Source organism: Eleutherodactylus coqui, chromosome 1 (assembly GCF_035609145.1).
Source record: "Eleutherodactylus coqui strain aEleCoq1 chromosome 1, aEleCoq1.hap1, whole genome shotgun sequence".
NCBI lineage: Eukaryota > Metazoa > Chordata > Amphibia > Anura > Eleutherodactylidae > Eleutherodactylus > Eleutherodactylus coqui.
In genome coordinates, this window is record NC_089837.1 from 99,075,917 (window position 1) to 99,093,924 (window position 18,008).

Consider the following 18,008-nt stretch of genomic DNA (forward strand, 5'->3'; position numbering starts at 1 on the left):
AGAGCAAAAATTAATATAAGACCCTGTCTTATTTTTGTGGAAACAGGGTATGTCCAGATTTTTCAGTGTTGATTGCACCTCTAGAACTGCCAATGAAATCATGGCTAAGCACAGATTTGCACCACTGTTTGCTGTGTATTCGCATATGCATTTAGACCTTCTCAGTGGGCAAATGCATGTGTGGAATTCATGACACGGATTCCACACAATCTGCATCAAGAAGTGAAAGGTCGCCTCTAAAGATGAGCGAGCACGCTCAGATAAAGCAGTTACTCGAGTGAGCATCTTCTCGAGTAACTGCTTACTGGTCCGAGCAGGCGCGGGGGGTAGCGGAGCGGGAGAGGGGTGTGAGAGAGAGATCTATCTCACTCTCTTCCCCGCTCACCCCCGCCACCCCCAGGAGCCTGCTCGGACCAGTAAGCAGTTACTCTCGAGAAGAGCAATGCTCTCCTGAGTAACTGCTTTATCCGACCGTGCTCGCTCATCTCTAGTCGCCTCTAATGAAAAAAAAAATAAAAAATTCTACGGGTGGCTTCCCTGCCATATGAACATTTTACTGGCTAGTATATGATGTGGATTCCACTTCAAATCTATGGCAATTTTTTGCTGTGTGAGCATATGGGTAAATGAGCTTGCGCTGAAGTGTTGACTATGAGAAGTTGGTGATCAGTCCTTTGGCCGTTCTTACATATTTCTATGGCTTATACCATAGTCTACAACCTGTGGCTGTTGCAAACCTTCTATTCCCATCATTCCCTAGATGTTGTAGTCTGGAGAGCCACAAGTTAACACTAGTTCAGAATAACGGCCCTTTTACATGTGTCCCATCTGTGTACATGGGCAGATAATTTGCTCTATGAGAAAGACCGATTGTTCGTTCCCGTAGACCTGTTGGTCGGCTGCACATCTTCCGGTTTCACAAGATGTGCAGCCAACTAGTGAGTGTTTTTATGCTCCCTTAACTGTGACGAGGGTTTTCTTGTTCATCACCATTTTACATGGCCTGATAATTGGGCAAACATATGTTTGGAACGTTCTGGCCCAATTATCAGCCTGTGTGAAAGGCCCTTAACTGTACTTGCGTAGATTAGACATCCGTACAGAGGAAGGATCAGTGACATTGGACACATTCTACAGTTTGTTGGGGTGGAGGGGGCAACACCATTGGTTTGGAAGAAAGTTTACATAAAGAAATGATCCTGATACTTGGTGCTCACATAATTTTATCTCTTCCATGGATAGTATAGACAAGTGCAAGTACATGGACTCCAAGATGAAACCCCTCTGGATTGTCTACAACAATAAAGGCTTTGGAGGAGACTATACAGAAATCATGTTCAAAAATGGAGATGGTGAGCCAAGGAATATATGTGTATATACATAATATATATATTATAATTTTTTTTTGTGTGTGTGCGCATGGTTTCATTGATTAGGCAGTGTTGATGTAATGAAACTCACTAATTGAATGTCGGTTAAATCATCCGATTTTTTTATTTTTTTTCCCGCCTACTCCCTAATGTATGTAGGGACCTCCCTGATTCTTCCTCAATGGCAGAGGTCAGATGAGAGAAGGATTAGCCAGTTGGATATTAACATGCCCAATCTTTTTTGTTCTAGCGGGTAGTAGAATAGTCACCTCCGGTGGAGTGTCGCAGTGGTTTTTTTTACCTTTCTCCCATTCAGAACACATGACCCCCAGAGGAACTCAAGAATATTATTTTATTGCACACAATTGTAGGGAAGGAAAACATTAAAGGCAATAGACGCCCCATTTTTTTTTCACTTGTATTTTGGGCTGCGAATCATTTTTGTAATAGGGTTTAATTAAAAATTTTGCCTAAATTTTGACTAAGAAGCTATGGCAGTGAAGTTGAACTGATAGCTTAGTTTTCAGCCCTTCTCTCTTCTCTCCTGCACTTACTATCAGATAAACTATGACCGAAACAAAGATAAACTTTGTGGTGGTCAAAAGTTAGCTGCTAAGAACATACAGGAGAGCGGAAGGAAACGTTGGGGTGCTTTTTTACTGAACGATAATCGTTCATATCCTCACTGGATCGTGGGAATCTGAACAATAACCATTCAGTGTAAATGCTGGCAGAGAATGAACGACTAATGATGTTTTATTTTCAGGCCTGGACGACAAATAAATTAACGATCAGCCTATGAACAATCTATGAACGACTGTCTGACTACTATTAATGGAGGCGGGTGGCCGGAACGACCCTCCGCCGCTCTGCCTCCATTCACTAAACGATGGTTGCTCCTGTGTGAAGGCGTACAGGAGCGGTCATTACTAAGAAGGCTGTCTAGAGCGGTAATCGTTTACTGAATGGAGGTGGAGCGCGCCAGAGATCACTTCCAGCCACTCGACTCCATTCAGAGTAAACAGGCAGTCGTTTATAGATGAATGTCTGCCTGTTCACATGGGCTAATTGCTTGATTTTTATGCCTGCCTACACTGAACAACAAACGATAAGTGAATGAATTCTCATTCGTCATTCATTGGCTGGCAGCGTTTACACTGAACAATCAGCATTCGGTTATGTGTAATAATCATTCTGTTTAAAAGCAAGGCAGATTAAGGTGCCCACAGTACAGAGCAGGGAGTTATGATGGGGCCCCCTTATGCCCTGCGGGCCCCACCATGGTAACATCGGGTAGTGGAATAATCTTGTGGCACCCCCCTTTTACATTTATCCACGCCCTCACACTAATAGTGCTCACTAGTGACCCCTTCATAGTAGAAGTATATCACTAAATGATAGTCCATGTAGTCCGTTACAGCTCTATATAGTGACATTGTGTACAGTGCAGTTACCTCCAGTAATCACAAGTGGCGTCATCTCTGATTGGGGTCATTCTCTCTCCCTTTACTTCTCTGTCCTCGGCCAGACTGTCACAATGGCTCCTCCCGACCCAAACTTGTTTCTTAAGAATTTGACACACACAAATCTTTGTCTCCTTGCTTTTCCATCACCCTCCCTACATTTTCCACACCTCTACACAACCCATAGTGCCCCAGATAGTAATTAAGTCCCATGCAGTAAGTGCTACTTTTAGTGCCCTCCACACAGTAAGTGTGCCCTGTTTTCTGTACCCATCAGTAATAATTCTAATTCTTCTGCCCCATAAGTAATAATACCCGCTTTTTGTCCCTCCTAAGGAATAATGCGCACTTTCCTCTATAAGGAAAAAAGGCCCACTTTCTGTCTCCCATAAGGAAAAAAGGCCCACTTTCTGTCTCCCATAAGGAAAAAAGGCCTACTTTCTGTCTCCCATAAGGAAAAAAGGCCCACTTTCTGTCTCCCATAAGGAAAAATGACCACTTTCTGTCTCCCATAAGGAATAATGCCCACTTTCTTTCCCCTAAAGGGAAAAATGCCCACTTTCTGTCACCCATAAGGAAAAAATGCCCACTTTCTGTCCCCCATAAGGAAAAATGCCCACTTTCTGTCCCCCATAAGGAAAAATGACCACTTTCTGTCTCCCGTAAGGAAAAATGCCCACTTTGTGTTTCCCGTAAGGAAAAATGCCTTGTTTCTGTCTCCCGTAGGGAAAAATGCTACTTTCTGTCTCCCGTTAGGAAAAATGCCCACTTTCTGTCCCCCGTAAGGAAAAAGGCCCACTTTCTGTCCCCCGTAAGGAAAAAGGCCCACTTTCTGTCCCCCGTAAGGAATAAGGCCCACTTTCTGTCCCCCGTAAGGAATAAGGCCCACTTTCTGTCCCCCGTAAGGAATAAGGCCCACTTTCTGTCCCCCGTAAGGAATAAGGCCCACTTTCTGTCCCCCGTAAGGAATAAGGCCCACTTTCTGTCCCCCGTAAGGAATAAGGCCCACTTTCTGTCCCCCGTAAGGAATAAGGCCCACTTTCTGTCCCCCGTAAGGAATAAGGCCCACTTTCTGTCCCCCGTAAGGAATAAGGCCCACTTTCTGTCCCCCGTAAGGAATAAGGCCCACTTTCTGTCCCCCGTAAGGAATAAGGCCCACTTTCTGTCCCCCGTAAGGAATAAGGCCCACTTTCTGTCCCCCGTAAGGAATAAGGCCCACTTTCTGTCCCCCGTAAGGAATAAGGCCCACTTTCTGTCCCCCGTAAGGAATAAGGCCCACTTTCTGTCCCCCGTAAGGAATAAGGCCCACTTTCTGTCCCCCGTAAGGAATAAGGCCCACTTTCTGTCCCCCGTAAGGAATAAGGCCCACTTTCTGTCCCCCGTAAGGAATAAGGCCCACTTTCTGTCCCCCGTACGGAATAAGGCCCACTTTCTGTCCCCCGTAAGGAATAAGGCCCACTTTCTGTCCCCCGTAAGGAATAAGGCCCACTTTCTGTCCCCCGTAAGGAATAAGGCCCACTTTCTGTCCCCCGTAAGGAATAAGGCCCACTTTCTGTCCCCCGTAAGGAATAAGGCCCACTTTCTGTCCCCCGTAAGGAATAAGGCCCACTTTCTGTCCCCCATAAGGAAAAATGACCACTTTCTGTCTCCCGTAAGGAAAAATGCCCACTTTGTGTTTCCCGTAAGGAAAAATGCCTTGTTTCTGTCTCCCGTAGGGAAAAATGCTACTTTCTGTCTCCCGTTAGGAAAAATGCTACTTTCTGTCTCCCGTTAGGAAAAATGCCCACTTTCTGTCCCCCGTAAGGAAAAAGGCCCACTTTCTGTCCCCCGTAAGGAAAAAGGCCCACTTTCTGTCCCCCGTAAGGAATAAGGCCCACTTTCTGTCCCCCGTAAGGAATAAGGCCCACTTTCTGTCCCCCGTAAGGAATAAGGCCCACTTTCTGTCCCCCGTAAGGAATAAGGCCCACTTTCTGTCCCCCGTAAGGAATAAGGCCCACTTTCTGTCCCCCGTAAGGAATAAGGCCCACTTTCTGTCCCCCGTAAGGAATAAGGCCCACTTTCTGTCCCCCGTAAGGAATAAGGCCCACTTTCTGTCCCCCGTAAGGAATAAGGCCCACTTTCTGTCCCCCGTAAGGAATAAGGCCCACTTTCTGTCCCCCGTAAGGAATAAGGCCCACTTTCTGTCCCCCGTAAGGAATAAGGCCCACTTTCTGTCCCCCGTAAGGAATAAGGCCCACTTTCTGTCCCCCGTAAGGAATAAGGCCCACTTTCTGTCCCCCGTAAGGAATAAGGCCCACTTTCTGTCCCCCGTAAGGAATAAGGCCCACTTTCTGTCCCCCGTAAGGAATAAGGCCCACTTTCTGTCCCCCGTAAGGAATAAGGCCCACTTTCTGTCCCCCGTAAGGAATAAGGCCCACTTTCTGTCCCCCGTAAGGAATAAGGCCCACTTTCTGTCCCCCGTAAGGAATAAGGCCCACTTTCTGTCCCCCGTAAGGAATAAGGCCCACTTTCTGTCCCCCGTAAGGAATAAGGCCCACTTTCTGTCCCCCGTAAGGAATAAGGCCCACTTTCTGTCCCCCGTAAGGAATAAGGCCCACTTTCTGTCCCCCGTAAGGAATAAGGCCCACTTTCTGTCCCCCGTAAGGAATAAGGCCCACTTTCTGTCCCCCGTAAGGAATAAGGCCCACTTTCTGTCCCCCGTAAGGAATAAGGCCCACTTTCTGTCCCCCGTAAGGAATAAGGCCCACTTTCTGTCCCCCATAATTGATAATGCTGCCTTTCCTGCCCCTCTTATAAATGTTATTCTTTCCGACTCCATAATAGATAAGGCTACCACTTCTGCCCCTGTAAGTTATGTCACCAGTTCTGCCCCCTAAACAGAGTTTCTCCACTTGCACCATTGTCCGGCCCTGTGTAAAAGGATACTAAGGGTCAGTCCAACCTCGCCGATGGATCTCCTATTGAGACTGCAGTTTATATATGCAGTGATATGTAGAAGCTGCAGAAAACAAAAGGCCCAACAATTAAACCCTGCTGCAAAAAGGATTTTCGGCCCTAAATATATGCATATAAGTGACTGCCCCCCCTCACCCCGGCCCCACTACAGATGTCCATAGCCTTTATGGTATTATAATAGAGGTGGCATCAGGCCTGTTTTTGGATTACTTAGTAAAGAGCTTTATCACTAAAATCAAACATATGCCATCCAACCTTCTTTATACATACTGTCAGGGGGCTTATATTTCTTCCTGTCTGGTGGGGATGTAATGTAATTTTTTCTTTAATTCCGGTGAATTTGTAACACACTTTACATGTGTGTTTCTGCTCAGATTTGCGCCAGGATATGCTCGCTCTCCAGTTGCTCCGTCTGATGGACATGCTGTGGAAGGAGTCTGGGCTGGATCTCCGGTAAGCTACTCTCTAACCCCCAGTTATCCGATCATTATTCATGACCTCTTATCGTCCTATATGTATATAAATAGTATGTGCTGCAATCCGACAGGAAGTGTCTATAAAGATGTTTGCTGTGGATGCACACAAAGCAGTTCCCTAATCTCTAATAACCTGACAGGTGAGAAGTGTCTTCACTCCATTGAGTCTGCCCCCCCCCCCCCACATGTAGGACTTGTCCTCCCGCTGACTCCTGTCAGAGCCGCTCTTGACAAGGATGTTTTTATACTCCCCTCCTGCTGCTTCTCTTGGGAGCCTGGCTGTCAGCGCTTGGCCTCTACAAGGGAAGTAACTGGCTTTACGCCCACAACCTCCATACTATGGGTATGACAAATGACTGTGGATTGAGGCCAAGTGACCCAATGACCCAGGCAACACTTAGCACCGAGTTGTCACCTCCGCAGGGCACTGGATGACACCTCTGCTCTCACTACATTATTCCCGGAGACCGACGTTGGCAAAACCTCATCTTCTTCTTTTTTTCTGTCGATCATAAACTTTTAGCACCGAGTCAAGGACATCAAAGAATAAATTCAGGAGAGAAGTTATTGTGTTGAGTGTAAAAATGGCTTTGCATTGGACAAGTTTTGTCCGAATAGTCGCTTTACTAGTGTGACTGTAACAACAGTTGTTCTGTGCAATCACTGCCACCACCTGGGTGATGAGCAAGAAATCATTCATTAGTCACTTAATTTCAGCTCACATAGAAATAGTTGCTTCTGGTGAATACTGATCATCGTTATCTTTCAACGACTAGCCAACAAGTTTGCAGGGAGGTGAGCTCTTCTTTGGTGTGCACCTCCCACTGAATGCTGATTTGGCTCTTGCCTTTATTTGTCCTCTCTCCTAACTATCATTAGTTTCCGAAAACTCATAAATACGTGTGCGTGATCCTCACCTGAACAGTCCCTGGTGGTCTTCCACTTGCTGCCGCAATCTCCGGCTGGTTTTGGTCTTTGATAGAACATGGACAAACCAAGGCTTGAAAAACAAAAAGTTCTTGTGGGCGAGAAGTATGAGAAGGCAGAGCAGTGTTCAGTCGAAGTGGCGAGAGGCCGCAGCAGCGAGTCTTCCCCTGATGGCCACCTCATGTCTTTGTGCATTTAGTGGACTTGGCAAGCAAGGAGGGAAGGAGGGCTCCAAATTTCAAATACATGCCAAGCAATGCCTGTAGCCTTACAAGTCGACAATCGATATTTCGGCCGGTGTAAATGCAGTTTATTCAGCGATCGCCTAATTGAACAAGCGAACACCAATTGCTGTGTGTAAAAACACTAGAGCAACAATTGTTCGTACGCTTTAGCAACTATTTCAAGCCACTTTTTAGACGATAGTTGTCCAATGTAAAGCACACCAAGTCTCCCAATATCTGTCTGCCGCCACTGAAATCACCCCGAGTGTACACCTACATATATGAGAATACTCCATCCTCTGTAAACCTGCTGGGATTATAACATCTTTCACTTTTATATTCAGTGAGTTAGCGCCCTCTGCTGGTGTCACGCAGAATTCCATATATCATGTTAGGTTCTTTATATTAGTAGAAGTTACTGACCTGGACAACAACATACTGTGGATCTAAAAAGGCCAACTTCCCCGGTAAAATGCCATATTCTTGTCACCAAAGATGAATTCCATTATTTGTACTATTCCATTGAAAAACTAACTTAAAACTAAAATACTTAATACTTAAAACTAAAACGAATACCTAAATCTAACACTTTGCTGATGTATCGTTTACTTTATGACAGCACTCAGTCCATGATATGCTATGAAGCCAATGGTTATGTTGTATATGGAAACACCAGGTATATACAGTAATGCTAAAGTGCGTGTACGGTATGTGCAGTGAAGTGCGATTTAGGGCTTCTTACTATTATTTTGCACGTGATACAATTTTTTGTGTTCCAGGATAATACCTTATGGATGCTTGGCAACTGGAGACCGATGCGGCATGATAGAAGTGGTGTCTGCCGCAGAAACCATTGCAGATATCCAGCTTGACTGCAGTAACCTGGCGGCAGCCGCTGCCTTCAATAAGGACGCCCTGCTAAACTGGATCAAGGAGTACAACGCAGGGTGAAGTCTCTTTATTTTCTTTCTCTTTGTTGCTTTCACTGCTTTGCTTGATACATTTTCTGCTATAGGCCGCATGCACACGAGCGGGGCGGATTCTGTCTGCGGAATCGCACAGTGCAATCTGGCCGTGACAGCAGCAGCGTCTGCGCATGCCTGGTTTCTTTTCGCTTCATCTGTATTGCACAGTGAGCCGTCAGACATGCGCAGTACAGATTTTGTTTTTTTTAAACTCCTGCTTTCTACCTGTCATCGCCTAGCGATGACACAGAATCCGCAATCTTTCCGCAATGTCAATTGCAGAAGGGCCGCAGATCTGACAGTTTCCATTGACTTCAAACAGAGCATGCTGTGATTTTTTTTTTTTTTTTTCTGTCCGCAAATGGAAACCGCAATTGGTTTCCGCTCGTATGCATGAACAATCATTTTTGCAAAGCATGCTATGGGATGTATTTGCTGCAGAATACCGGAGGCGGCTGCCTGCTTTGGCTTCCGCAATGCAAATCCGCCTGTGTGCATTCACCCACATATTCAGCATGCTTTACACTCAGATTAACTTCTAGCAAGTCATTTATTACTTATATGTACAACTAACCCTCCAATCTCATCGTATTGTTCTTGCTCTTCTGTATAGAGATGATCTGGAACGGGCTATTGAAGAGTTCACTTTATCCTGCGCTGGCTACTGTGTAGCTACTTATGTGCTCGGGATTGGGGACAGGCACAATGATAACATAATGGTCAGAAAAACGGGACAGGTAAGAAACATTGGGCTCTAACCGAAGTTATCTGCGGCCAATGAGATGTACATGTGGACAAGGATTTATGGGCTACAAATGTTTAAGCCGCATGCATTACGTCTGTAGTATATGAAGAAACACTTGTGATGTCAAACAGCAATAACATACAGATATCAGAGTACATAGATAATACATACAATGTATCAAGATAGAAGATTGTTATTGCATGGGATAATGCACACAGTGAGGTCACAAAACAGGAAATTTGGCAGTGTACGGCCCGCACATTGTGTGTTTCTACCCTTAACCTATTGATTTAACATAAATACAGCACCGGAAGCAAGCTCAGTACATAAATACAGCCCCAGGACTAAACCCATAATATAAATACAGCACCAGAACCAATGCCATAACACAGGTGGTACTAGAACCAAGCTCATGCTACAAATACAGCACCAAAGAACTATGTTCAAGATCTCTATATAGCCGGTTTGAGACTAGTGCATTACAGGTGCATATAAACGTTTTTATAGGGTTAAAAAGATATAAAATGGTATAAAATAAAGAAAAGATATATACTCTCCTGCCTCAGAAGCTTTTCATGCAGCCCTGGAGCTTGCCACTTGGAACCCAGAAGAAGCCAGTGGGCAGTCATGTGCCGTACATTGTGCATGTGATTGCTCAGCCAATCGCAGGCTTCAGTGGCCCTGAAAGAATCATCACTGAAGCCTGTAATTGGCTGAGCTGCCGCATGCCTGCCGTTTTCTTCTGGGTTCCGAGTGGCAGGGATCGGGGCTTCAGTGCTGGATGGGGAGCTGCTGGAGCAAATGAGTATTCATTGTTTTCTTTTATTCCAATTCAATAATTTTAACCCCATTCAATGTTTTTAAACCTTTGAATATCCCTTTAATAATATTTATAGTGCTCCCGGTGTAAATCTACACTAGCTCACGGCTGGTGTAGATTTGTTTTCTTTGTGGCACATGCACAGCCAGAGATGTAACAAATGTATTAAGAGGCATGATCCTTGTCATAAATCTGTCAAATGTTATTGCCCCCAGGCCGGCATATAAAGTACCAGTCTTCGTAAATGTGCCCCTATGAACACAGTTATACGTATGTGACAACACGGATGATAAACACTGATGTCACATGTAGCAAAATAAACATGCGAAACCCACGCCAGAATGACCTCTTTGCACCCAATGTAGTAAATTCCCTGAACTCTTCCTGTATAGAGATGAGCGAGCATGCTCGTCCGAGCTTTAGCATACTCAAAGTACTCTTTATTTGAGCCGAGCACCACGCGGTGCTCGAGAAAGTTTTGTCCCTCTCCTTCCCACCTGTTTTCAATGGAGCCGCGGCTGCTGCCAGACACGACTTCTTGTGCTGTCCCCGGCTCTGCACTACTGTGCTGATCTATCAGTCAATCACAATCAGCTCTTTCAGCAGGCGGTGATTTAAAATCCCCGCCTGCTGATGGATCAGGACTGCAGAGTCGGGGACAGCACAGAGAAGACGTGGCTGCGCCTCAGCAGCTGAAGGGAGGTGAGTATGTTTTTTGTTTTTTTTACTGTACTTTTACTGGTTTTTCAGGGAAGTGCTAATGTTTAAAGCCTTTCCCTGAAAACCAATGACGGGGTGCCCGCAGCAGGATCCTCTACTGCAGCTGTCATGTGACACAGCTGCGGTAGGGAATTGAAGAATTCCTCTGCTGCATCTGTCACAGATGTGGCAGATGTAGCAGCAGGGAATTGTTTTTACTAGCGGGGATAAAGGAAACATCTGCCACATGTGGCAGATGTGTTCTTCATCCCCACGGGGGACACAGCAGCGGTGGAGGGTAAGTTATTTTCTTTGTGTGTTTTTTTTTTTTGTTTGTTTTTTTTACACTAATAATAATAATCTATATTTGTATAGCGCCAACATATTCCGCAGCGCTTACATAGACAGGGGGAATACAGAAAGACAAAAAGTACAAACATTACAGAACCACAGTTATATAGTAATCAATTGATGGAAACAATAGGGGTGAGGGTCCTGCTCCAGCGAGCTTACATACTACAAGTAATGGGGTAATACAGAAGATAGAGGGGCTGGAGATGTGCACGGTATGGCGAGGTGGAGAGTGAGGGGTGCTATACATAGACAATGGTCAGACATTTAGCCGTGTGACGGCAGAAACTGTGTGACTGCAGGGGCAAGTGATGGTGGCTAGCAGGGATTGCAGTCAATAGGTCAGGGAGCATGTTATCAGGCGGAGTACAGAGGGGTTTGTTTAGGGAATTCGGTATGCCTCCCTGAAGAGGTGCGTTTTTAGAGCACGCCTGAAGTTCTGCGAGTCCTGGATTGCTCGGGTAGCCTTTGGTAGTGTGTTCCAGAGGACCGGTGCTGCTCTGGAGAAGTCTTGGAGGCGGGAATGAGAAGTTTGAATTAAAGGGGCGCTCAGTCTGGTTTTGTTAGCAGAGCGGAGAGCCCGGGGTGGTTGATGGATTGAGATGAGGGAGGCGATATGGGGGGGGGGGGGGCGCTGCGCTGTGAAGGGCTATGTGGGTGATTGTTTTTCAGGGAAGGACTTATATGTAAAGCCGTTCCAGGAAAAACAATTCAGGGGTGCTGGCAGACCATTGTTTTCAATGGAGCCGCTGGCAGCAGCCGCAGCTCCATTGAAAACAATTCAGGCAGCTACCGAGCGTGGGTGAGCATGAAAAATGCTCGGGTCTCGCATTGACTTCAATGGGGTTCTTACTCAAAACGAGCTTTCGAGCATTATAAAAAGCTCAGCTCGAGTAACGAGCACCCGAGCATTTTGGTGCTTGCTCATCTCTATTCCTGAATATACCAGAGCAGTACAAATAATTCAAAAATGTTCCTTCTATATAAGCCTGTGAGGTGGCTGTGTAACCTCCCCTTCCCTCTACCCTTCAGTTACAGTCCTGGTTAAACATGGTGAAAAATTTGGGAAAAGTGTGAGGGGGATCATTAGACTTCTCTGCTTTCTGCATTAGAAACCTCCTTGATCTCTTCTGTTTTTATATTTCTAGCTATAGTAAGATCTTGGAAGGGAGACAAAATATAGAGATAAATGCAGTTTACTGAAAACTATTTTCTTTCATGTCTTTTAGCTTTTCCACATTGACTTTGGTCACATTCTGGGGAACTTCAAGTCAAAGTTTAAAATTAAGAGGGAACGTGGACCCTTTATTCTTACTTATGACTTCATTCACGTCATCCAACAAGGGAAGCCAGGAAACACCGAGAAGTTTGGCAGGTAAATTTCTATCTCAATTGTCCAATAAAATACAGTCTGTATGACAATCGTAGCATCACAGAGTTGGAAGGGACCTCCAGGGTCATCAGGTCCAACCCCCTGCTCAGTGCAGGATCACTAAATCATCCCAGAGAGATGTCTGTCCAGCCTCTGTTTGAACACTTCCATTGAAGAAGAACTCACCACCTCCCTTGGTAACCTGTTCTACTCATTGATCACCCTCACTGTCTAATATCTAACCTGTGTCTCCTCACTTTCAGTTCCATCCTATTGCTTCTAGTCTTTCCAAATGAGAATAGGGCTGATCCATCTGCACTGTGACAGCCCTTCAGATATTTGTAGACAGCTATTAAATCTTCTCTCAGCCTAAAGCTAAATATTCCCAGATCCTTTAACTGTTCCTCATAGGGCATGGTTTGAAGACCGCTCAGCATCCTGGTAGCTCTTCTCTAAACTTGCTCCAGTTCGTCTTTTTTTTTTTTTTTTTTTTTTTAAAGTGGGGTGCCCAGAACTGGACACAGTATTCCAGATGAGGTCTGAGTAGTTAGAGGGTAGAGAGAAAGAGTAGAGGGGGAGAATTACCTTATGTCATCTAGACTCTATGCTTCTCTTAATACATCCCAGAATTGTGCTTGCCTTTTTTGCTGCTGCATCAAATTGTTAACTCATGTTCAGTCTATGATCTATTCGTATGCCAAAGTCTTTTTCACATGTGCTGCTGCTTATCACTGGATATCACACTTGTACTCCACAACCCTACTGCTTGCTTTATTGTTGAGTATAACCGATTTTGAGACTTGTTCCAGAAGACAGCTTGTAGTCATGTGTTTATCCTCTTGCTGGGCGGGAATGTGCCTTAAAATGATAAATAGTGTGAATGTCTCCAAGAAGTCAGTAATACAATGGAATTAGTCTTACATGACAAACTTATTGCCTCTGCTTTATTGATTCTGTCTCAGTAGATTGCAAAGTGTTCAAGCTTACGCTGATTTTCGGTTGCCTCCATGCAGGTTTCGTCAGTGCTGTGAGGATGCTTATTTGACCCTGCGTAGAAATGGAAACCTCATCATCACACTCTTTGCACTCATGCTTACAGCTGGACTCCCGGAGCTTAGCTCTGTAAAAGATATTCAGTATGTCAAGGTAATGTGAAAATATTAAGTGTTAGGGGGGTTTCACATCTGCGTTGGAACCCAAGATTGGAGGTTCCTTTGCAGATCAGGCACAAAATACGTGAGAAGGAGCCATGTGGAGCAGGTGTGAAGCCACAACACCAAGCCAAGTTATGAGCTTTCTTCTGAGACAATGGAATATATATGGAGCAAACCTAAAACAAGCTACCTGATGTGACCACTTACCATCACTCCTAAGAACCTGACCTCTAGCTGCAGGCATTCAGACAAGTCACATATTGTTTACGGTTCTTCCTCCCCAATCTTGATTTTTGACCTGCACTTGTTCAGTTTTAGTATTTTTAGAGTCTTGTCACTTGTCAAATTTGCAATTTTAAATATATTTCCCAATTACACAAAAGATATCTACAGGTATAATTAATAGTGAAAATAAGTGAAGGTAGTCAGGGTTAAAATGCTCAATTAGAAAACAGATGTACTATGGTTTGATCATCAAGATAATACCTGTTGGGATTACTTGGCACTGGATTGGGAAACTCTGTGCTCGAAAAACCTGCAAGATGATTCCTTTATTAACTAACTACATCGGAATGAGGCCTAAAACCACATTGCAAAACTATGCTGATTCACAAAGTGCATGCACTAGCAGCTTTTGGCTGCTCCCTGGTTGCAACATGTTACCTAGGGTTCTCACTCACCCAGTAAACCACCAGCCCACCTCCAAGGCTGGTGCCAGTAATTATTTTTTACCAGATGATATTAATGGCTGTTAAGTGGTCTATTCACTGAAGCAGGTCTGGTCTAGCCACCTCCGTGCATACAGCAGCCGATCCTGCTTGCGGCCCTGGTGTCTGCGTTCCTGCACTTATAGTACCTGGTGCAAATGCTGGAGAAGGAAGCAGGGTCTCTGTGCACAGCAGTTGTGGCAGCAGACCAGATCTGCCTCAGTGAGTAAACTACTTTCTGCTGTTGCTGCTCAGGGGTGAGGAGGGCCACTGAGAGGGGGTGCTATTACTATAGGGGACACTGGAATAACAGATGTAAAATCATGCGTTGTGATAAGCCATGCCCGCTTTTATTATGGCCTGTATTTTTGGTGACTAAGGTGGCAAGCCAGCCCTATTTGTGACTTCACCTGCAAACTTAATTCATCTGTTCAAACCACATAGGAGCTGATGGGAAAGCACTTCTTTAGTACATTGTCTTAAGTTACTGCATGTTACCAGAATCATGAATGGAAAAAAGCTTGCAGTAGTATTCTGGGCTTCTGCACAATGCAAGGAGTTATGTGCTCTCAGCAGACGGCAGCTCCAAGCGGCTATAATAGTGATAACCTATCCTGAGTGTGTGTGTCATCAGTATTATACTTCTGGAAACCTCCTTTAATGGTAACAGTAACTTCAATTGTTTTCACTATGACCAATCTTAGTCTTTGACACATGAAAGAAGCATAACTTATTGGAGGTGTGGAAATACCGTCTGAGCCTGGGTCCTGGTACCCTATGTGACCACATAAGAAGTCCCCAGTATTATAATGGCACATGGTCTAGTAACTCATGGATTAGTGTATTATATATAGCTAGCTTTGTATCCATAGATGACCTTTGACATTATATTTTTGTTATTGAAACTTTTTCTTTCTTTTTTTGCCTCCTTAGGACTCCTTGGCTCTGGGAAAGACAGAGGAGGAAGCACTTAAACAGTTCCGCCAGAAGTTCGATGAGGCTCTAAAAGAGAGTTGGTCAACCAAAGTCAACTGGATGGCGCACACTGTGCGTAAGGATTACAAGTCCTAGCGGCACGTTGATGACTTGTTTTTTGTCTGTAATGGCCTGGTTGTGGAAGATTGCAGCTGTACTATGGAACGAACGGTCGGAAGCAACCATAGTGGGATGGTGCCTGAATGTAGAATGTCAGCACTGGTTGTTCTAGCTCATCCTGTCTGAGGGAAGCTGAAAAAGAACAACCATTCCAAAAGGACTAAATATGAAACCGGATGTGCTCAATACAAAGACGTTAATGCCAATAATTGTACAGTAGAGGTCGGTGCGGTCACTTCTGATGGACATAAAAGGGATATGATAGCGATTGCATGGTTGACAAGAGTTGGGGTGTAGTATCTCCTTGCACCTGAGCAAGGCTATGGTTTTGCACACTTTTCAGTTTTGATATCCTACTTGAGTCCTGTGTTTGATAATCTATTTTTTAATAGTTTTTTTATGAGATTGTGCCGCCCGCGTGGCTTCAGCCCTTGCAAATAGTCTCAGATTATTTTTATTTGATGCTTTCTTGAGTACTTGGGAACCTTGACAGCTCTGCACTGCCGTGTCTTAGTGATATGGGGAAACCATATGGGATCATAGTATCATGTGGTACGTAGAACAATGAGGGATTAAGAATGTCTTCCAATCATTATTCCATTTCCGTAGAGTTCTATAGCAATTTGTTGGTGGATTTGCTAGCCTTTTGGCATTTCTGCTCATTTATTAATTATTCTCTTAGATGAATAATCACTACATATTGTTATAGTCTAGTTGCTGTCCTGCCTTACTATATGAAAGTCTTCGAACCTTGGGCATAGTCCTTTCCAGTAGGAGGCTGACACTGGCAAGCGGTGTTATCTATTTCATGCAGGCAGTATCTGACCTAACGAACCAGTGTTAACTTATAGACTACTGTATGGGGGAAACAGACTTGCTTTGACTCACCATGATAGTATCAAGGGGTCCATTTTAAATATTTCTGAGCAGATTAATATGCTGCTACGCATTCCTTCCATCCAGAGCTACATTTCTGCACGGTTTCATCTCTAATATTGACATTTTGCATCACTTGGTTCCATTCTTGCAATAGGGCCATAAACCATCAGATGCTGCATTGCTTTGGTGCGTCGTCTTAACGCTGTTGTATCACTCATGCCTCTGCCACTGTACTTCCCCGGGATGTTCCAGTAATGCACATCGCTGCATATTCCCATACACTGAGATATATATATAATGAGCCTAGCCTAATGTCCTTGAATTTGGGTTCCAGTGCAAAGATAGAAGACGGAGAAGATCAAGTGCTACTTGAATGAATATGCAAGTCATATCTGCTGCCAATTGTTCAACATGTATGTTTATTGTCTTTGAGAATCGAGGCTGAATGCAATGTGACTGACTACCGTAAGGCAGAATATAATGAAAAAGAGAGATTTATTTATTCCAACTTTTAGGTTTTTTTTTTTTAAAGGAGAAGAGACTATTTTATTATAATTTGACAATTGTCACATGACTCCTCTATTTATTTAAAGCTCGGGATTTGCAGCTTTGCTGTCCTCTCCCAGGTGATAGAATGTTTTATTTTGTACAGAATACGGACCTGGCAGTAGCCTTATTCATACCCCGCGGCGCAGGAGGCTCCGCGACTGCTGCCTGTTTTTATTGCACACGTCTTACACTGGAAAATAAGTCTGTGTACATAAGATGGAGTATTCCACTGTTTTAATGAGAATGTATCCGCGTTGATTTTACACTGTAAAGCAGGACAAAAATCTGATTCAGATGCTGAATAAACATAGCCGATGTTCTGTAATTAGCGGCTGATGTGTTCTTCTCTTTTTGCTTGGTCTGTTAATCGAAGCATGAGCGCTAGCTGCATTTGGACTTGCAATTTCAGCGCAGCAATCAACCGTAAAGCATGCGTATTAGTTGTAGCCACCATGTGATGATGATTGACCATCTTGGTCACCCTATGGATCAACTCTCACCATTTTCGTCTATCAAGTATAGTTTCTTTTAACTGTCAAATAGTCCTGCCGTGATTGTGTCTAACCAGTGAGTTCTTGAATTCGTGAACCACTGACGAATCCCAGCACAATATCCTTCTCCAGTCCATTGGCTCACTCGCTCATAAAAACCTAAATGGTTGTCAGCTGTATAATCGATGTATTTTATGTTGTCACTTTCTTTCTTCTATCAACTAATCGAGGAGAGGATAGTCCATGATGTTGGACATGCTAGCGTCACCGCTGAGGCCAGTGCCAGCTAGCATGTGACGACACAGTACATCACTACTCCGGGAAACTAAACCTTGTCTATGTCAAGTGAACAGATGGCCGTAGCCCTAGTATTGGTGATACTTTATCTGCTCCTCATGGAATCATTGGGTTGTGTGTTATTTGTGGCAAACTGTACCTACCACACAACCAAAGTTTGGCATAAGCATGCCCCAGTGGTGTGGATAGCCCTGGTGGTCTTCTTGCCAGCTGCTTCTGCAGCCCACTAATACACTCAGCAGCAGATGTTATGATCCACCCAGAAACCTGAACAGGAAATCTAACTCTAAGGTCTTCTTCACATGGTGACCAATGCATATTGGATTTTTCCAGCATGTACTTCCACAATGTTCAATTGAATGCTAAAATGGTATGGATTTCAGCATGGCATCCATGTTGGAATTTGGGCAAAAAATAAGCCTTGTGAACGGGGCCTTATATATACTCCATAATGTCATTGTACTACTAT

General features: G+C 44.4%; 1 protein-coding gene across 2 annotated transcripts in view; it reads left to right on the top strand.

Moving 5' to 3' along the window:
* The window catches only part of PIK3CB (phosphatidylinositol-4,5-bisphosphate 3-kinase catalytic subunit beta), a 177,393-nt gene extending 160,317 nt beyond the window's left edge, over positions 1-17,076 (top strand). For both annotated transcript variants that reach the window (XM_066598196.1, XM_066598197.1), the window contains 7 exons: positions 1,243-1,352; positions 6,163-6,241; positions 8,195-8,362; positions 8,994-9,117; positions 12,225-12,370; positions 13,381-13,513; positions 15,162-17,076. In XM_066598196.1, coding sequence (XP_066454293.1) covers positions 1,243-1,352; positions 6,163-6,241; positions 8,195-8,362; positions 8,994-9,117; positions 12,225-12,370; positions 13,381-13,513; positions 15,162-15,299 — 898 coding nt within the window. In that variant the 3' untranslated portion in view covers positions 15,300-17,076. The remainder of the gene's footprint in view (positions 1-1,242; positions 1,353-6,162; positions 6,242-8,194; positions 8,363-8,993; positions 9,118-12,224; positions 12,371-13,380; positions 13,514-15,161) is intronic.
* Positions 17,077-18,008: the final 932 nt, after the last annotated feature.